At 35.9% G+C, this 19,275-nt stretch overlaps 1 protein-coding gene across 2 annotated transcripts in view; it reads right to left on the minus strand.

The window, feature by feature from the left end:
• Positions 1-29: 29 nt before the first annotated feature.
• Positions 30-19,275, minus strand: part of RBL2 (RB transcriptional corepressor like 2) — a 44,105-nt gene continuing 24,859 nt past the window's right edge. Inside the window, exons 10-22 of one of the 2 annotated variants that reach the window (XM_082862797.1) lie at positions 18,260-18,369; positions 17,442-17,545; positions 16,209-16,346; positions 14,567-14,731; positions 13,937-14,048; positions 11,086-11,355; positions 10,606-10,886; positions 10,329-10,505; positions 5,591-5,662; positions 4,744-4,849; positions 3,567-3,772; positions 2,790-2,954; positions 30-453 (exon numbers count right to left, since the gene is read on the minus strand). In XM_082862797.1, coding sequence (XP_082718923.1) covers positions 283-453; positions 2,790-2,954; positions 3,567-3,772; positions 4,744-4,849; positions 5,591-5,662; positions 10,329-10,505; positions 10,606-10,886; positions 11,086-11,355; positions 13,937-14,048; positions 14,567-14,731; positions 16,209-16,346; positions 17,442-17,545; positions 18,260-18,369 — 2,077 coding nt within the window. In that variant the 3' untranslated portion in view covers positions 30-282. The remainder of the gene's footprint in view (positions 454-2,789; positions 2,955-3,566; positions 3,773-4,743; positions 4,850-5,590; positions 5,663-10,328; positions 10,506-10,605; positions 10,887-11,085; positions 11,356-13,936; positions 14,049-14,566; positions 14,732-16,208; positions 16,347-17,441; positions 17,546-18,259; positions 18,370-19,275) is intronic. The other variant, XR_014327015.1, reaches the window with a different exon arrangement.

The following is a 19,275-nucleotide window of genomic DNA, read 5'->3' on the forward strand; positions in this document are numbered from 1 at the left end:
AACACGCTAACAGAGACCTCTTATACACACGTTTGAGTGTGCTCTGTTCTCTGCAATTCTTGTAGTAGCTTTGCCAAAGAGTTAAAAAAAAAATCCAAGTTTGGATTCTAAGCAGCCTTGATGGCAAGCACTGAAAGGTAGGGAAAAAGCCAGTTGGGATAAGTAAAAACATCCTAAGGATACTGGAAGGATTAAGGAAAAGAGCCCCATAATCCAGCATGCATTACATGATGCTGCTAAACAGAGTTTGTGAAAAGACAGTTTCAGTACAACAGACTAACCTCAGTGGGAACCTCGGTCATTAGCTACATCTTGGAGACGGCGTAATAAGGCAGAATGATTTTCTGGGCAAATTCTTTTTGCAGGTGATTCACTTCCATCTTCCAGAAGAATCCCTCTCTTTTTGGTTGGCGTTTCTCCTGTCCGTATCATACTGTTAATTTCTCTCAGTCTCTGGGGGGGGGCAGGGGGTTAAAAATAAATATAAAAACTTTAAAATTCTAATACACATAGTTCAGTGTTAAGTCAAAGAACCTCAAATAAGTTAAACAGTTTATCTTGAAGAGTTTGAACATCTTTATAAAGAAACGTACTACCAAATTTTATGTCCTTCCAATTTCACTTCTCAGCTGCCTGACATTGATGACTATCTGGGATAGAGGCAGAGTATTTCTATTTTTTAACAAGCTCCAGAGGTGATTTTGATGTAAGCTTTTCCACAATGTAAGAGTTCACAAATTTATGATTTTTTTTTACAAAAGTTATAGAGCATCACATTGTTATGCCACATTTAATCAGTTTCATACATTTCCATTTTCTTTTTAAAAAAATAGCATGACTTTACACAGTATTAGGCCATTTTTCCCCCAGTCTAGTGTTACTCATTTTTTAACAGCCATGGAATTTCACAAGAGAAGCCTTAATTCCCTAAGGCATCCATTGTAGGTAATTTATTAGTATGATCTAGAATTCTAGAATGTATTGATACTAGTTACATGTCATCCTTGGGAGAACTGAGAAAAATTCAGGCCAATTATTTTCTGCATTCTCTGGTTCACATGAAGAACTCGGATTGAGAAAAACTTCGCCAGAGGGCTAGAGAGACTGGATTTATTTATAGGTGCCTTCAGCACTAAGTTTCTCCAAAGCCCCAAAAGTTAGCTATTGCATTATTTTCTGGTAGTTAAAAAAAATTTTTTTCATGTGCTGCTAATGTCATTGTCCATGTTTCCTAGTGGAAAGCATACTGAGCACATTTCATATGCATTTATTATAGGAAATTTCAAATATATACGGGAAAGTAGAAGTGTATAGTGAACCCTCACATGACCATCACCCTACTTCAACAATTTTGGCCAGTCTTATTTGATCTATACCCCTCATTCATTTCTCACCCCCCAGATTGTTTTAAACCAAATCCTAGATATTTATTTTACTTTTATTTTGAAATAATATGCTTTTCTGAGGTTTTAAGTAAAACCACTAGTTTTTCATTATCAGTATATGCACCTTCTCAAATTTCAACCGTCTTAAGAAAGCTTTCCTCTGACTGACTCTTCTACTCTTTGCCTCCTTAAGTCTGCTCTGCACTTCCTATCTCTAGTCTCCCATTTACTTGAATATTCCTTAAATTGTTAATTGTATACACTAATTGTATAAATGTTATTTGTATATAATGTGTATACATCATTATATTATGAATATACTGTGCAGTGTATAATTGTGTACCTTACTATACATAACACATTAATATACATTAATGTAGAACATACATTTATACATTGTACATTAATATGTATAAATTTACAGTACAGTCTGTATAATCTAGTACCATCATCAATACCAAAGACATTTAATAGAAATTTAAAGATAAACATTAATGTTAAAGTCAATATTCAGTTTTCCCACTTGTCCCCCAAATATCCTTTATAGCTGTGCTTTTCTATGCAGGATCCAATCAATCATCATGCCTTGCATTTGGTTGTCATGTCTGTTTAGTCTCCTTTACTCTAGATCAGTACTCTCCCTACCATCTATCTATCATCTATCTCTTCATGATACTGGCATTTTTTTGAGAGTCTAGGCAATGTGTTATATATGGGTTTTTCCTAAGCAATCTTTATAAATACAAATATCACTTAAGGACCTTTAAGATGCAGGTGCACTCCTTAACATAGCATAAGATTCCTAGGGATCTAGCCTTACTGCCTCAAGAACTTTGTTTCCCTTCCCTTATCTGCTTCATCCTGGATGCCCTTCCTTCTACCCCTCAGCAATCTGCTAACTTTTCATCCATTAAGGCTTCACTCAAGCTTCCCTCCCCATTGCAGACTGAGGAAGATGCTACCACTTAAATCTGTGCTCATGTAACACTGTCCAAGTGTCCAAAATGCCCATTTCTCCCCTTAGACTGAGACACTTCCTGTCCCAGAAGGAGGCACTTAGTAAATAAATCAGTTAAGGGATCCAAATTTTCCTTCCCTAACTGAAATTTGGAATTTTAAAAGTTTTACAAATGGAATAAAAAAATAAAATTCCAGATTTATAGCAGAATATTCAAATGTACAAATAGGAAATGGGAGGAATGAGAATCCAGATCCCTTACCCTATCTCCAGCTCTAAAGTTCTCCCCCAAAACCCTTGTTTTTTTGCTGCTTTGGGACTTACTGGTCACTCTTCCTTGATAGATCCCATCACTCACGTGAGTACTGAGGGTTTCCCAAAAACCCTGTTTCTAGAATCCTAAGCATTTTGGGGTTAATAAAGGCCAAGATTTATATTAGGCTCACCTTTGAAGGACTGTTGCTGAAGTAGTAGAAAATCTTTTCTCGAGGAGAAAGCATTGCTTCATTTTTATGCGGGGATATGTACACAGGATGATTTTGAGACAACTGTATTCGGCGAGGAGAGCCTGTTCTTACAAACGGATAGGGAGAGAGTGGAGGAGCGTCCATCTGTTTAACAAAAAAAATTTCTAAGAAAGGTAAACGAAATTTCTAACCAGGTGCTTTTTTTTGAAAATGGTTATTTTTATTGAAAGAGTGAAGAGGTATAATAAACCAGTAGCTTTATGAATGGTAGATAGTGATGTATTAGCGGCAAAAATTTAACCTAAAGAAAACCGTACAAATAGCAAACATCTAAGTGCTTTCTTTGTGCCAGTCACTGTTTTAAGCATTTTAAACACATTATGTAATTTAATCCTCACAACAACCCTATAAGCGAGGGACTACTTCTAGTCCCATTTTATATATAAGGAAACAAGATACAGAGGAAGTTAAATAACTTGCAGGGTCACCACAACTGATAAGTTTTGGATAATTTGAACCTATGCAATCTGTCTCATATTACTATACTTTGTAGGGAATCCAAATATCATCTTGTTTAATGCTTCACAACAGTAGAAATTATGTTGGTTAAGCCCATTATTTGTTAGAGACTTCCTTAGTCTTACTTAACAAAAAGAATTATTTGTAAAACTAGTTTACACAGAAGCAGCTCAAACATAAGTGATTCCTCATTCCTCACAAGTGAAAAAAGTGTGAAATGATCCTCATCAAACTTACTGCATTTGCCTGTGAGTACTTCATGGCAAATGTTTTAATTTGTTTTATGTAGATGTTGTTGTAGAACTGAATAAGGTCTCCCCTCTCCTCCTCTTCCACATCACTGTTGGCACCTGTGAGACGAGTAGGTGTAGGAGGGGCACTGCTAGGCTGTGGAACTGGCAAGGTGCTGCTTGACCTCATGACAGGACTGGAGTCTCTACTGGCTATAACCGGTGGAACAAAAAGTGTTAAACAGGAAGACTGCTAGTGCAGATTGCTTTTAAAAAGAAAATTCAGTAAGATAAGGTTGAATGGCTACCTGCTCTACTTACTGAACAGCAGCAAATGGGCACTCTTATTCTTCATACCAAGGAGCAAAGCACAGATAAGATATTAAATACTAACTTCAGGGCTTCCCTGGCGGCGCAGTGGTTAAGAATCCGCCTGCCAAAGCAGGGGACACGGGTTCAAGCCCTGGTCCAGGAAGATCCCACATGCCACAGAGCAACCAAGCCCGTGCGCCACAACTACTGAGCCTGCGCTCTAGAGCCCGCGAGCCACAGCTACTGAACCCACACACCACAACTACTGAAGCCCACGCGCCTAGAGCCCGTGCTCCGCAACAAGAGAAGCCACCGCAATGAGAAGGCCACACACCGCAACGAAGAGTAGCCCCAGCTTGCCGCAACTAGAGAAGGCCCATGCGCAGCAACAAAGACCCAATGCAGCCAAAAAGAAATTAATTAATAAAAAAAAAAAAACTAACTGTACTACCATGCTACTAATGTAGCAAGGGCTTACTGAGTAGTTTTCATTAATTTACACCAAGCTTTCTAGGACCTGAGCCCTGCATTAAGTGGTATAAACCAACAATTAAGGATAGTGTTTCCATAGCATGGTTTCTGTTGACATGCCACATTTTTCTCGAACTCAAGTCAACAAATGCCTGCCTTCTCCATCCTGTGCTAATCCCTCTAGAGAAAAGTGTTATGCACAATGTGCCTCAAAGCCACGGGATAAAGGACAAACAGCTCTGTGACTAAATTTAGAATTTGGTTTATTGTCCAACAGATCTTTTGCCAATAAAATATTTTCATAGTTTCTACAACAGTAATTTATTAATCCTTAGTCCTAGGCCTAAAAAATAAGAGAAGCTTTTAATTTCATTTTATAAGTTCATAAAGATCCCACTTACTTCTGTCTTTGTTTAGTTCTGTTGGAGAATTCTGATGACTTCTGCTGTCACTGCTGCCAGAATTTCTTCTTTTCCTTTTCCCTTTTATCAGAACACTTCTATACACCTTTAGACAGGTCATGAGGAGGGAACAGAAACGAGTTATTTATTGAGCACATCCTAGACTATGTGACTTTGACATGTTATTTAATTCTCACAACTCCATACAGTAGTAGTTTTCCTACTCAGGGGAGGTTAATAAATGCAGCCAAGGTTACATATCTATTAAATAACAGATACAGGATATATACATCAGGGCCTGTCAGGCTTCAACTTCCAAGTACTGCCTACAGTACTACAGAGCAGTAATAATATGCAATTGTAAAGTCAAGTCATTCTAAGTCAAATATCAATACAAAGACCTCACACACCCACCTGCCTCTTGAACCAAATGAATAGCATTAAAGGCAAAATGAGTTTTAAATTTTCACTTAGTGCCGTTTTGGTTAAATGTACAACATTATGTTTCCGAAACCAGACTGAATTCAAGGTGACACAGAATCCAAACACCTTCCTAATTTACATCTATCTTGTGATTACCTGAATTAAAAAGGAATCAGTTATTTCACATCATTACCTTTTGGTGAAAAGAGAACTTAAACTAATCAAGATGTGTAGCTGTCTGTTAATCAAGATGCGTTGCTATCTGTCAATAATTAAATAAGATTAAAATAAAGACTTCCCTTAAAGTAGAACGTTAGTTTTTTATCCTGGAGAAAAGGCCACAGAATCAACTGTAGTTAACTTTTTTGTATGCCTCAAAGACTGATCTTTATTTTCAGCCATGAGAGAAAATGTAGTAAGTTACCTGGCTCCGGGCCTGTGGCTGAGTCCTATAGCAACGCATAATATTCTGGAAGGACTTGTCTTCTTTTGTGACCTGGCAAAGAATAAGAGTTCTCTGAGAGAGAATTTGACTTCCAGCATAATACTATGAGATGGTCCGTGAACCTGCTCCCCAGTGAAACTGGTGAAAATTATTTTTAAAAACATCATTTAAAGCCTCTGGAAATGGCCCTAAAAGGCATATAACAAATGAAGAAATATATATTCAAGAAAATCTACTGAAATTCAGTAACAACAGAGGGAATAAATGGTATTTGAGTCAAGACCTAGAATAAAAAATTATAGTAACAAAAAATTCATCAGAGGAATGAAACACTAGATTTGAACTGGCAAAAAACATTTAGCAAACCTGAAGATGGAGTTGTGCAATCCAAAGAACAGAGAAAAAAAAAGAATGAGGAAAAATTAACAGAGCTTCAGAGAAATGTGGCACACCAAGAGAGTGTGGGAGTACCAGGAGGAGGGGAGGGACAGGAGTTGAAAGAAATGTTCAAAGAAATAAAGGCTGAAACATTCCCAAATTTATTTTAAAAACAATCTATATATCCACGAATTTTAACAAATTCCAAGTAGGACAAATGCAAAGAGCTCCATACCAAGACATAGAGTAAAAAAGCTGAATGCCAAAGAAAGGGAGAATATCTTGAAAGCATCAAGAGAAAAGCAACTTTTTGCTTACTAGGAAACTCCGATAAAGTAACAGAAAACTTCTCATTAGAAACCATGGAAGCTATGAGACGATGGACAAAGTAAAAACTAAGGATCCAGTATCCAACAAGGTTATCTTTCATAAATGAAAGTGAAATAAATACAATCTCACATAAACATAAAGAAAGAAAATATGCTGCTAGCAGAACCATCTTACATGAAAATACTAAGGAAAGTTCTTCATAATAAAAGTAAGTGACCCCAGGACTTCCCTGGTGGCACACTGGTTAAGAATCCACCTGCCAATGCAGGGGACACGCGTTCAAGCCCCGGTCCAAGAAGATTCCACATGCTGTGGAGCAACTAAACCCGTGCACCACAACTACTGAGCCCATGCGCCTAGAGCCTCTGCTCCACAACAAGAGAAGCCACCGCAATGAGAAGCCCGTGCACTGCAATGAAGAGCAGCCCCCACTTGCCGCAACTAGAGAAAGCCTGTGCACAGCAACGAAGACCCAACACAGCCAAATAAATAGATTAAATAAATAAAATAAAATAAAAAAATAAAAGTTAAGTGACCCCACACAAATTCAAATACAAGTGAAAAAACAAAGAGCAATGGTAAAGATTGTTATGTAACTGGAAAGGCAGTATAAAATGCATATTTCTTAACTGATTTTTTAAAAATTGTATAAAACAACATACATACATGAAGAAACATGATATATATATTTGCCAAAAACAGCACAAAGGAGGAGATTAGGAGGAAAGCTATTCTAGGCTGAGGAAATGACTCCAGATGACAACTCAAATCCCCAGGAACCAACAGAGAGAAAAAAGGTAAATAAGTAAATAGTGAATAAGGTTAATATGATAAAAGCTATAAATAAATACTTGCACTCCTTTCTTGTCTCAGCTTCTTTAAAAGTCATAAAAATATTAAAATAACAATGTTTTTGAATTTATAACATCATGGATATAATATGTATAACAATACTACCACTGTATAACAAAAAGGAAACAGTTACATAGAAGTAACACTTCTATATCTCACTGGCATTCAGTTACTATAAATTTGAAGCTGGTTTTCATAAGTAAAGATGTATATATGGGGGTTGGAGGAAGTGGGGAGATGCTGATCGAAGGGTACAGATTTCCAGTTATAAGATGAATAAATTTTGGGGAACTAATTTGCAGCATGATGACTATAGTTAACAAACTGAATTGTATACTTGAGAGTTGCTAAGAGAGTTGATCTTAAATATTCTTACTACCAAGAAAAAGTAGCTGGGTGGTAATCATAATGCAATATATACATGTATCAAATCATCACACTGTACATTCTATACTTATACAATGTGATATGTCAATTATATATCAATAAAGATGGGGCAAAAAAATGGGGGGGGATAGAGCAAAAAGAAAAAGAAAAGTATATGGTAAGCCTCAAAGAAACCACTAAGAAAAATAAAGTTTAAAAGTCATCACTGAGGGCTTCCCTGGTGGCGCAGTGGTTGGAAGTCCGCCTGCCGGTGTGGGGGATGTGGGTTCGTGCCCCGGTCCGGGAGGATCCCATGTGCCACAGAGCGGCTGAGCCCGTGAGCCATGGCTGCTGGGCCTGCACGTCTGGAGCCTGTGCTCCGTGGCGGGAGAGGCCATGGCAGTGAGAGGCCCGCATACCGCAAAAAAAAAAAAAAAAAGTCATCACTGAAATTAAAATGCCATGAATGCACATGAAAATGAAAGCAGTAAAGGAGGAAGAGAGTTTCTGAAAGACATGAGACATATATAAAAAACAAACGTAAAATGATAGATGTAAATCCAGTTATAACAATTATGTTAAAATATGAATGGATTAAACAAAATCAAAGGCAGATATTGTCCGACTAGATAAAAAAAGAGATCCAACTCCCTATATAAGAGACACACTTTACATTAAAACAAACAAACAGATATGAAAGAAAATGATGGAAAGAAGGTATATCATGCAAACAGCAACCCTAAGAAAGCTGGGTGGCTATACAAATATCACACTATAAAACTGACTTTAAAACAAAAAATAAAAGTTACTAGAGATAAAAAGAGACATTTCATAATGATGAAGGGTCAATCCATCAGAAAGGTACAAAAATTAAAAACACACACGCAAAAAAACAAAAAACACATGCACCTAATAACAGAGTACCAAAATATATGAAGTAAAAACTGACAGAAATGAAGGGAGAAATAGGCAATTCAATAATAATATTTAGAGAGCTCAATATCCCACTTTCAATAATGGATGGGTACTAGATAGAAGATCAACAAAGAAACAGAAGACTTTTAACACTATAAAAAACACTAAAAAACCTTACATCTATAGAACACTCCACCCAACAATAAAATACACATTCTTCTCAAGTGCATATTGAACATTCTCCAGGATAGACCATATGCTAGGCTACAAAACTTCAATAAATTTAAAAGGATTGAAGTAATTAATACAAAGTGTGTTTTTTGACCACAATGGACTGAAACTAGAAATCATTAACAGAAATTTGGGAAACTCACAAATATGTTGAAATTAACACACACCTAGATAACCAGTAAGTTAAATCAAACGAGAAATCAGAAAACACTTTGAGATGAATGAAAATGAAGACACAACATACCATAACTTATGAGATGCAGCTAAAGCAGTGCTTAGAGGGAAATTTATAGCTCTTAATGCCTATAGTAAAAAAGAAGAAAGATTAATTACCTAACCATTCATCTTAAGACACTGAAAAAAGAAGAGCAAAAACTAAGCCTAGGGAATTCCCTGACGGTCCAGGGGTTAGGACTTGGTGCTTTCACTGCTGACGGCCTGGGTTCGATCCCTGATCAGGGAACTAAGATCCCACCAGCCGTGCAGCACAGCCAGGAAAAACAAAACAAAACTAAGCCTAAAGCAAGCAAAAAGAAGGGAATAATAAAGATTAGAGCATATAATAATAAATGAAACCAAAATCTCGTTCTTTGACAAAATCAACAAAATTGATAAACCTTCAGCTACACTAAGATAAAAAGAGAGATTGTTAAATTACTACTGACAAAGAATAAAAAGGACTAAAAGGAATATTATGAACAACTGTGTGCCAACAAATTAGAAAGCCCAGAGGAAACAGACAAATTCCTAGGAAGACATACACTACCAAAATTGATTCTAGAAGAAACAGACAATCTGAATAGACTCATAACAAGAAAAAGAACCATCCATCAATAAACTACCCATAAAGAAAAGCATAGGTCCCAAACGTTCATTGATCAGAAAGTGAAATATGGTTAAGATAGCAATATTCCCCAAACTGATCTACAGACTCAACATAATCTCTATCTGAACCCCACCTGACTTCTTTGTGACAAGAAGTCAGAACTGACAAATTCATAAAGAATTTCAAGGGATTTAGACTAGCCAAACAAACCTTGAAAAAGAAGAAAAAAGTTACCAATGTTAAAACTTGAAACGTTTGTTTTAAAATGGGTAATGTTATGTGAGTTTCGCCTCAATAAATTATTTTAAAAAACAAAGTCAGATAATAAAAAGTGTTGATGAGAATGTGGAGAAATAAGGACCTTCATATACTATCAGTGGAAATGTAAAATGGTGCAATGACTTTGGAAGACAGTCTGGCAGTTCCTCAAATAAACATAGAGTTTACCCTATGACCCAGCAATCCACCCTAAGGTATATACAGAAGCGAAATGAAAAGATGTCCACACAGAAACTTGTATACAAATGTTCATAGCAGCGTTATTTATAATAGCCCCAAAGTAGAAATAATCTAAATGTCCATTACTGATGAACGGTAAACAAAATATTATATATGCATACAATGGAATACCATGTTCCAACATTGACTGTGGTGACTGTCACACATACCTATGAATGTACTAAAATCCACTGAGCTGTGCGTTTTAAATGAGTGAATTATACGGTATGTGAATTTTATCTCAATAAAGCTGTTAAAAGTGTTCTGAGAGTAAGGAAGTAGCATCTTTACTTTTTCCTTTAAATTCCTAATGGTACTCACCTTTGCCATCACATAAATGGCACACATTAACAACTGGTCCAGATGTCTGTCCATCATAAGTTCAGGACACTGAATTATGGAGAATTCAAAGCAGGTCCAGATTTTTTTCCTCAGTTCATCTGAAATATCCAATTTAGCACAAAGGTCCCGAAGACGGACACCTGCTAAGTGATAAACCTAGTAGATAAACAGAAATATCTCAAACTTTGTTTATCTAACCCTTGTATTTCCCAAGCTCTAGAACTGGTAAGGGTATATTTTTCTTTAGAAAAATTACCTTTCTAAAGAAAAGCGATAAAGAGCTGGTCTTCCTGGGTCTAATATTGCTGCTGGTTAAAGGTAGGCCTTGTTTCTGCTGTTGTCCACCTGGGGAAATTTGTTGAATGGCCACCTGACCAGGGACTTGCAAGGTCGTTCCTGTCACCTGTTGAGAGCTTAAACTTCCAGCCAGGGCCTGAGCACTGAGGGGCTGGATGGAGCCAGTCACAGCTTGTGCCTGCCCCCCAACATTGACTTGGACTGGGAAGAATGTTATTCCTCCATTTTCATTGGCAATGCCTAAAATTTGTTTCAGAGAAAAAAAGCATGAAGAAAATGTTGATACTATAAGATTCTCCAGGCGGAGGTTTTCAATTATTTCCCCTCCCAACCCCTTTCCCCCACTCTTCTCTCATATCATCATTCCAGCCAAATTTTGAGTAACTTTCTAATAAGTGCCACAGAGAAGGAACGCAATATTCAACTCTGCCTTCCTTACCTTGTACAGGAATAGTCACTGTTTGTCCATTGTTGGCTGTGACAGTGGCTGTTGCCATGGTGACCAAAGTCTGTCCAGGAACTGGTGTGACAGAAACAGCTTCCCCAGATACATTCTGCACAGGGACAGCATTGACTAGAGGCTGTGGGGGGATGCGGCCAGGTGTCCCTCCATCAGTGGGGCTATCATTCTCAACAAATAGCCGCCTTCTGGTAGAGCTGGCTGTTGGGGAGCTGTACCTATCGTATAATGTGGTTGGAGACGTTATGCCTAGGGTTAAAAAAAAAAAAATCATTTAACTCAAGGAGACAGATCTGACTTCCACCCTAGAAGTGATGTTCACAACTAATTAGTGTTTGAAATACTATATAATCAAAAAACAAAAATTACAGGAGTCACATCATAGCTACATTCAATGAATGAAAATTCAACTGAATACTATTAAGAGCAAAATTTAAAGGAAGGGCTTTTCTCTATGTGTCTCACAGTGTTCCCTTCTTCACTCCACCTTTTGCTAAATCAAACTAGACTTTGCCCTCCACTACCACAGGGTCCTGAGGACTGAGGGGCAATTTAAATAATTTTCTATTTTTCTACCATATTCAATTCCTACAGAACACTCATGTAAGATGTGATTTCACTGTAAAGATACTACTTGATAAGACTTGATGGATTTGATATTACTACGTATCATCTGGGAGCATTTACCCCCTGTTTTATGCATTTTCATCTTTGTGATTTTTTACATGTAGAAAGTTACTAAAATTCAATTCGGTTCTTTAGCAAGAATGGACATACATGTTTTGGATTCAATTAAGCTTAGTTTATTTTTTTTTAAACAAATTTACTGAGATATGATTCACACATATTTCACCCACTTAAATTGTACAATTCAGTGGTTCTGGGTATATTACTAGCTTTCTAAAATTGTGGTAAAATACGTGTAGCATAGGACTTGGCATTTCAGCCGCTGTTAAGTGTACAGCTCAGCGGCACCGCATTCACAGTGCTGGGCAAACACCAACACCATCTTTTCCAAAGCTTTTTCAACATCCCACACAGAAACTCTGTTAACCATTACAGTTAAGTATTCACACCACCGTCTGAATTTTTGAGAGGCATCCCTTTCCCTCTTCCATGTCCAGCTGTAAAAACTGCACATCACTGGGTTTTAAATATTAAAATCTATGTAGGGAGTTCATAAGAGGACTGACAGGAGCAGTTCTGACAGACTGCGGCTTAACATTATAATTTCCTGGTGATACAAAAGCAAATAAATGTACTAGATTTATATTTGGAACAAAGCTGCAGAGTTAGGAAGAATACACTAATTATGATCATTATCTCTGGATAAACAACAAGGTCCTATTGTATAGCACAGGGAACTATATTCAATATCCTTTGATAATCCATTATGAAAAAGAATATGTATAACTGAGTCACTTTGCTATATAGCAGAAATTAACACAACATTGTAAATCAACTATACTTCAATAAAATTTTTTTAAAAGTGTTTCAAGGACTTCCCTAGCGGTCCAGTGGTTAAGACTCCATGCTTCCAACGCAGGGGACACAGGTTTGATCCCTGGGTGGGGAACTAGGATTCCACATACTGTGGGGCATGGCCAAAAAAAAAAAGTGTTTCAAATTATGATCATTATCTTGTAAAATATTAAAAGACCTCATGAAAATGGAGAAGTGATAAGTACAAAAAAATGAAGTTTAAAGTCAAGTCCTAATCCATTGATTAGGGAAGGAAAAACTCTACAGAAATAGGACTGAGGAAGACCAGCTATCAGATCTATGGGTCTGAGTGGATAATAAGCAGAAAAATAAACCATTAAGCCTTTATGCCTCCTTTTTCAAAACTGAGTAAGTTTTCATATAGATCATCCATATCCATTGAGTATGCACTGACACAGAGTGATTCCTCATTTTAAAACTGATCTTTCTTCTATAGCCAGTGCTTATCAATTACATTAAAAAGTTGATCTAGAAACAAGAATGTCCTTCTAATGGAATCCAAGGATTTAGAACTCTCTGGATTTACAGAATTGCTTTTTTTAAAAGGTAGTTTTACCTGATGTAAACTTAAACGTTGCACCTGACAGATGTTATAAAGAACTGCCTAAAATGTAACCAGATGAAAAGCAAAATTTCCCTTTTCTGTACCTCAGGGCCAGCAATGCTGTTGTATTAACCAGGGTAGCACTGCTCAACTGACAAGAGTCAAAGCTGAACATGCTTGGGAATTCCCTGGCAGTCCAGTGGTTAGGACTTGCTTTCACTTCCAGGGCCCGGGTTCAATCCCTGGTCAGGGAACTATGATCCCATAAGCTGCAAGGCGCAGCCAAAGAAAAAAAAAAAAAAAAGGCTGAACATGCTCAGGCCATTCAGTCCTCTTAACTCAATGGCTCATCTGTACCTAATTAGATCATACACTCTACCTTTAAGAAGATTTTTCTGTTTCTTCCGATTTTAAAAGTAATACATATTCATCTTAAAAAATTTACAGAAATCACCTAGAATTCTATTACCCAACAATAATCATTAATAGTTTGGTTTTTCCATTTCAGCCCTTTTGCATGCTCATAGAAAAAAGATACACTTAATAAATAGGAATCACATTACTATACAGCATTCTATCTATTTTAAAAGACACTTGACTTTGCACGCATTTTCCTGTGTTCTTTAATATTTTTCAAAAGCGTTAAAGTGATCCATGTGGTACTATAATGTACAGAACATTTTCTTCTATATACACCCTACTAACTTCACTTGTAGTTTTAGATGGAATTTAAATCTCCAGATGCTAGGCCCCAAAATACTTCCCTTAATATTTTAAACTTACTTCTTCCAAGTCCTCCAGCATCAGCACGAACTTCACTCACCCTTCTGGGAGTCAAAGGGGAGCCAGCAATACAAATTTCATCCGCTCTTTCCAGGTTCTGAGGTGGCATGACCTATTAGGGAATGTTTACACAGAATGCCATTATTCAAAAGAGTATTTTAATTAGAAATATAATAATAATCTAAGGCAAAAGAAAACTATCTTGGCTCATCAGTTATTCCACCTAAATAAAATCCCCTGTCTTTTCTACTTTCATACTGAAGTTAAAAAAGATTCTGGCAGGCTTAAAAAATTCAAATCTAATAATTGGACACTAAGTATAAATTAACCTTCATTACTGATTTAGAGAATTAGACAACCATTTTAAGGTATTGAAACTTGATTAGAAAATCATGAAAGAACACTGAACTCTTACTCTGTCACTGAAACCTTGGGGCAGTCACAAATTATTTCTGACTCTTGGTTCCTCTTAGATATAGGGGTGATTGTACCAAATTAAACCCAGCTATTACCCTCCCATACTTATGAGGAAGATGCTAAGTTTAACTGTGGTCGGTGAAAGAGAATTATGAATAGACTACATATTGATATACTTCTATCATAGAAAGATGTTAACATCTTTTCACGAACCTCTTCACACGTAGGAACTCTGTTTTCATTGTCTCTAATTCTGTCCCAGAGTGGAGACTCTGGTTTCCATGCCCAATGATCCAAGATCTGTTCTTCAATCTGATTAAGGTGTTTTACCACCTCTCTACAAAGGCCATCTTCTGCTCTAATGAATACTTCTATCACCTGAAATTTTTAAAAATGTCTTGGTTTGTTTAGTAACAATAATTTTTTAACAAAAAAAATTGTTCAAGTGCAAAAGCAAAATTGGTAAACTTATTTAAGATCTTTTACATATTTATAGAAACAAAAAAGTCAATTTATCAAAAATTACAAGTTTAAAGAATAGTACTATTTTGAAACAGGTGCTCTTCCTTTCACTATCTTTATAAATAATTATTTAAACTGCATGTATGAATTATAAAAAATCTTTTGTATAGTGATACATTTCAAAAATCTTTAAATTAAAAATTTCAAAAATCTTTAAAAAACATGCCTTGTCTATTGAGATTAAAAAACATTACTCAAAATTTCATATTTATTTTTTTTTATATATTTATTTATTTATTATTTTATTTTTGGCTGCATTGGGTCTTGTTGCTGCTCATGGGCTTTCTCTAGTTGCGGTGAGGAGGGGTTACTCTTCACTGTGACGCACGGGCTTCTCATCGTGGTGGCGTCTCTTGTTGCGGAGCACGGGCTCTAGGCGCACGGGCTTCAGTAGTTGTGGCACACGGGCTCAGTAGTTGTGGCTTGCCGGCTTAGCTGCTCTGCGGCAGGTGGGATCTTCCCGGACCAGGGCTCGAACCCATGTCCCCTGCATTCACAGGCAGATTCTTAACCACTGCACCACCAGGGAAGTACCAAAATTTCACATTTAAAAACTCTGAACATTCAGTTTATGCCACTATAAAAATTAGTTTTGACTACTGTAGGAGAATTAAATCCATACACTAAATCAATATTAAGAGGGAAACCAAATCAATGCTATAACTCTGTGCCTCTATATAATATGTGAAAAGGAGTTGTTTTTTTTTTTTTTTGAAAGACACTTTCATTTAATTTTCATAAAATAAAAAAGAAGGTTGTGGGGATTTCCCTGGTGGTCCAGTGGTTAAGAATCTGCCTTCCAATGCAGGGGACGCAGGTTCAATCCCTGGTCAGGGAACTAAGATCCCACGTGCCGCAGGGCAACTAAGCCTGTGCACCACAACTACTGAGCCTGCGCGCCTCAATGAACGATCTCTCATGCCACAACGAAGATCCTGCGTGTCGCAACTAAGCCCTGACGCAGCCAAATAAATAAGTCAAAATTTTTTTTAAAAAAAGAAGGTTGCTATCACGATTAGCTAGTGATATGTTTGCTACTTTTCTAAAACCTTCTTAGCTCATAAAATGAAAGTATTCTAAAAGACTTTATCAGACAAAAGGAGGAATTATATGAAACTTTTACACAAAATAGGTCTATACAATACATTGAAAGAATATATATAGTTCTTAAGACTCCTATTTCTTCTCTGCTCCCCATTTAGAGTGGAAATTATTAAATATGTAATTAAAAATAGAAGAAATGTACTCATATATTAAAATGAATTAGATGGCTAACCACAGGAAGTGGATCTCATCCACAATTTCCTCATCAGTTTCAGATTTTTAAAAATACCTTGTAAAAATGATAAAGTGGTACATCAAATATTTCAGTAATACATGGAAAATTCCCAGGAGGCTTATAAGAAAAAGTGACGACCTCAAGGCAGCAGGCCAAGAGCGATCTGTGGAATGCATCTTGTTCCAGAATGCCCTATTAAAAAAAACAAAGCTTGAACATTTAGAAACCTTTATATACCCTTCTGTATGTTTTCAAAATAAAAAAAACTGTCCTAAAACAGCCTTTTAAATTCCTACAACCATACACAGCCATATAATATTTTTATTGAAGTACAGTTGATTTACAATATTATATTAGTTTCAGGTATACAGCCTAGTGATTCAGTATTTCTGCAGATTATACTCTAAATAAAGTTATTACAAGATAATGGCTATAATTGACTGTGTTATACAATATATCCTTGTTGCTTACCTATTTTTATACACAGTAGTTAGTATCTGTTAATCCCATACGCCTAATTTGCCCCTTCCCCCTTCCGTCTCCCCTTTGATAACCCAAGTTTGTTTTCAATATATGTGAGTCTGTTTCTGTTTTGCATAGTTTTTAGATTCCATATGTAAGTGATATCATACTGTATTTTTCTTTCTCTGTCTGATTTATTTCACTAAGCATAATAATCTCTAGGTCCATCCATGTTGCTGCAAATGACAGAATTTCACTCTATTTTATGGCTCAGTAACATTCCATTGTATACACAGCCATATTTTTATATAGAATAAGAGAAGTGTAAATAGTTACAAGGAGTTAGAACAATTATTTGTCAATTTTATAATTTTCTCTAAAATGTTATTTAAAAATTAATTTTTAAAAAATTATTTTTATTGAGGTCATTAAAAGTAATATCACTTGTACAATCTAGAAAAATTATCTTAGCCAAAGATCAATGGTTGAATGTTTATGTTAAATTCCTATATAGTCAATACTCAATTTATTCTATACATGGCTTGAATTAAAACTCTATGTTATTTAAAAACCTCAATTAAGGTTAAGTCTGAATGTTTTAATCCTTGACTACAGAGTCTTACTACCCACAGAAACTGCTGCAATGAGAAACACTAAGTGGGGGACTGGAGGTAAGAGGACTCAGAACACAAGTTTTCTTAGATGCCAATCTTATTCCCTCAAAGCCATATATTATTTTTTCAATAATGGCTTTTTTTTTGGTGGGTGGGGCTGAAAGGAAACTACATTTTATTGTGGTGCTCAGTACATTAGCTATTTACTCACAGATAAATCCATGTCTCCCAGTCTTTTTTGTTCCTGCTCAATAACAGATTCTAACACTTTATAGTAAAGCATCTCTGCAAAACGAAAATGTTTGCTGGCAATTTCTGCATAAATAATAAAAAACACAAAAATCACATGCAAAGAACATAAATATTGGGGAAAATGAGGATCCATCCCATTCCCTACAGCAGAATAAAATTTAAAAACCAACCCAACACTTCATATACATGCACTTCCTACAGTTGCTATTTCAATCATCCCTAAGATTCCTTAATTTCATCTTCATGGTAACACTGAAATTTTTCTAAAATTGTGAAATGAAGTTTGCACATAAAAATTGCAATAGCATTCCATCAAGATTCATACTTTTTTTTTTTTTTTGTATTTTGAATAGAGCAGCTCTATGCTAAGACATATGTAATTGGTTTATTATTCCACTCCTACTTGGTATTCATACTTCACGACATCAAACAACTCCAATGGGTCTGGGCATGTAACAACTATTATATTCTGTCCTTGTTCTTATCATTTTGAAGAATCACTATAGTTCTATACTGAAAATCCAGCCTACAAATGAAAACCAAAGATTTGTTTAAAGTGCCAGAAGTCCAACATAATAAAGGTTATCAGTCTAAAATTTCTCTCTTATTGAGAATGGCCCAGAAATCAGTTGGTTGACAGAAATATTGGACATCCATATTCTGGCCCTCAGTCTAAAGTCAAATTTTTTCTTCATATTTCTGACTCGGTTTCCAAGAAAGGAATGCATGTAGTTAAAGTTCAAAGATGAGAACAATATAGATAATACTAAGCCTTACCTTTAGCACAATTACTGATATCCTCATCTGGCTGGGAATGCTGAGAATATATTTCATACATTTCTTTCAATCTGTTGGCTATAGCCTGGGTTGGATCTCTGGAACATGTCCTAAAAAAATAAGAAGAAATTATCTGAGTTAAAGGTTTTGTCAAGTCACAAAGTGATAAACTATTTACAACTCTGTAATTTCAGAGTAATTTTAACCTGTATATATAAAATACTTCAAATAGAAACTATACATTTCCCTATTAATCCAGGAGATCCCATAATTCCTTATCAAAGGTGTTAGTATTACCATTTGAATGAAAAAATATTTCTTTCATGGAGCTTTACCTTTTACTGCAGTTAAGTTTAGGAACTTTGACCGGTGCCTATTTGATGTGTATGACCCACCTAGCCTACCCACCTGCAATCACTGATGACAAACAAAACTGCCCTCAACTGTTTCCCTAGAGGGCAGTACAACTCTTATTAAGAACTCCTAGAAAAAAACAGAATGAAGGGGTATATGATCTATACTACAACAAACTTATATAAATCATTACTGGCATTCTACATTTTTTCCTCTAAAATGAAGTTTATTTCATTGATTTTTTTTTTTTTTTTTACTAGAAAGGCAATATATGTTCAATGCAGAAGCATAATACAGATGATCACCATGTGGGCTTCTGTAACAACTATGTCTTTATCTCGATCATAAACATAAATATTCTCTATAAAAATGCAGCAAGTTTAGAAAATTATAAAGGAAATATAATCAATTATAATCCTGGCAGAGATGGCTACTGAATATCATATGCAAGCAGAATTTTATTTATGAACATACACAGAGGTTACAAAAACAGGACCCTTTGGTTTTACCTAGTAGCTACTGGCAATATTTAACTCCACTAATGGTTATTTAAGATTAAAGAAGCTGCTACTCCTAGTTAGAGACTGTAAAGAGATCTGGAAGACATAACAGTTAAGACCGGCTTCTAAAATGTATTTATAAAATGCTTCTGAATTCTAGGT

The sequence above is a fragment of the Leucopleurus acutus genome (assembly GCF_964270905.1).
Source record: "Leucopleurus acutus genome assembly, chromosome: 20".
Lineage (NCBI taxonomy): Eukaryota > Metazoa > Chordata > Mammalia > Artiodactyla > Delphinidae > Leucopleurus > Leucopleurus acutus.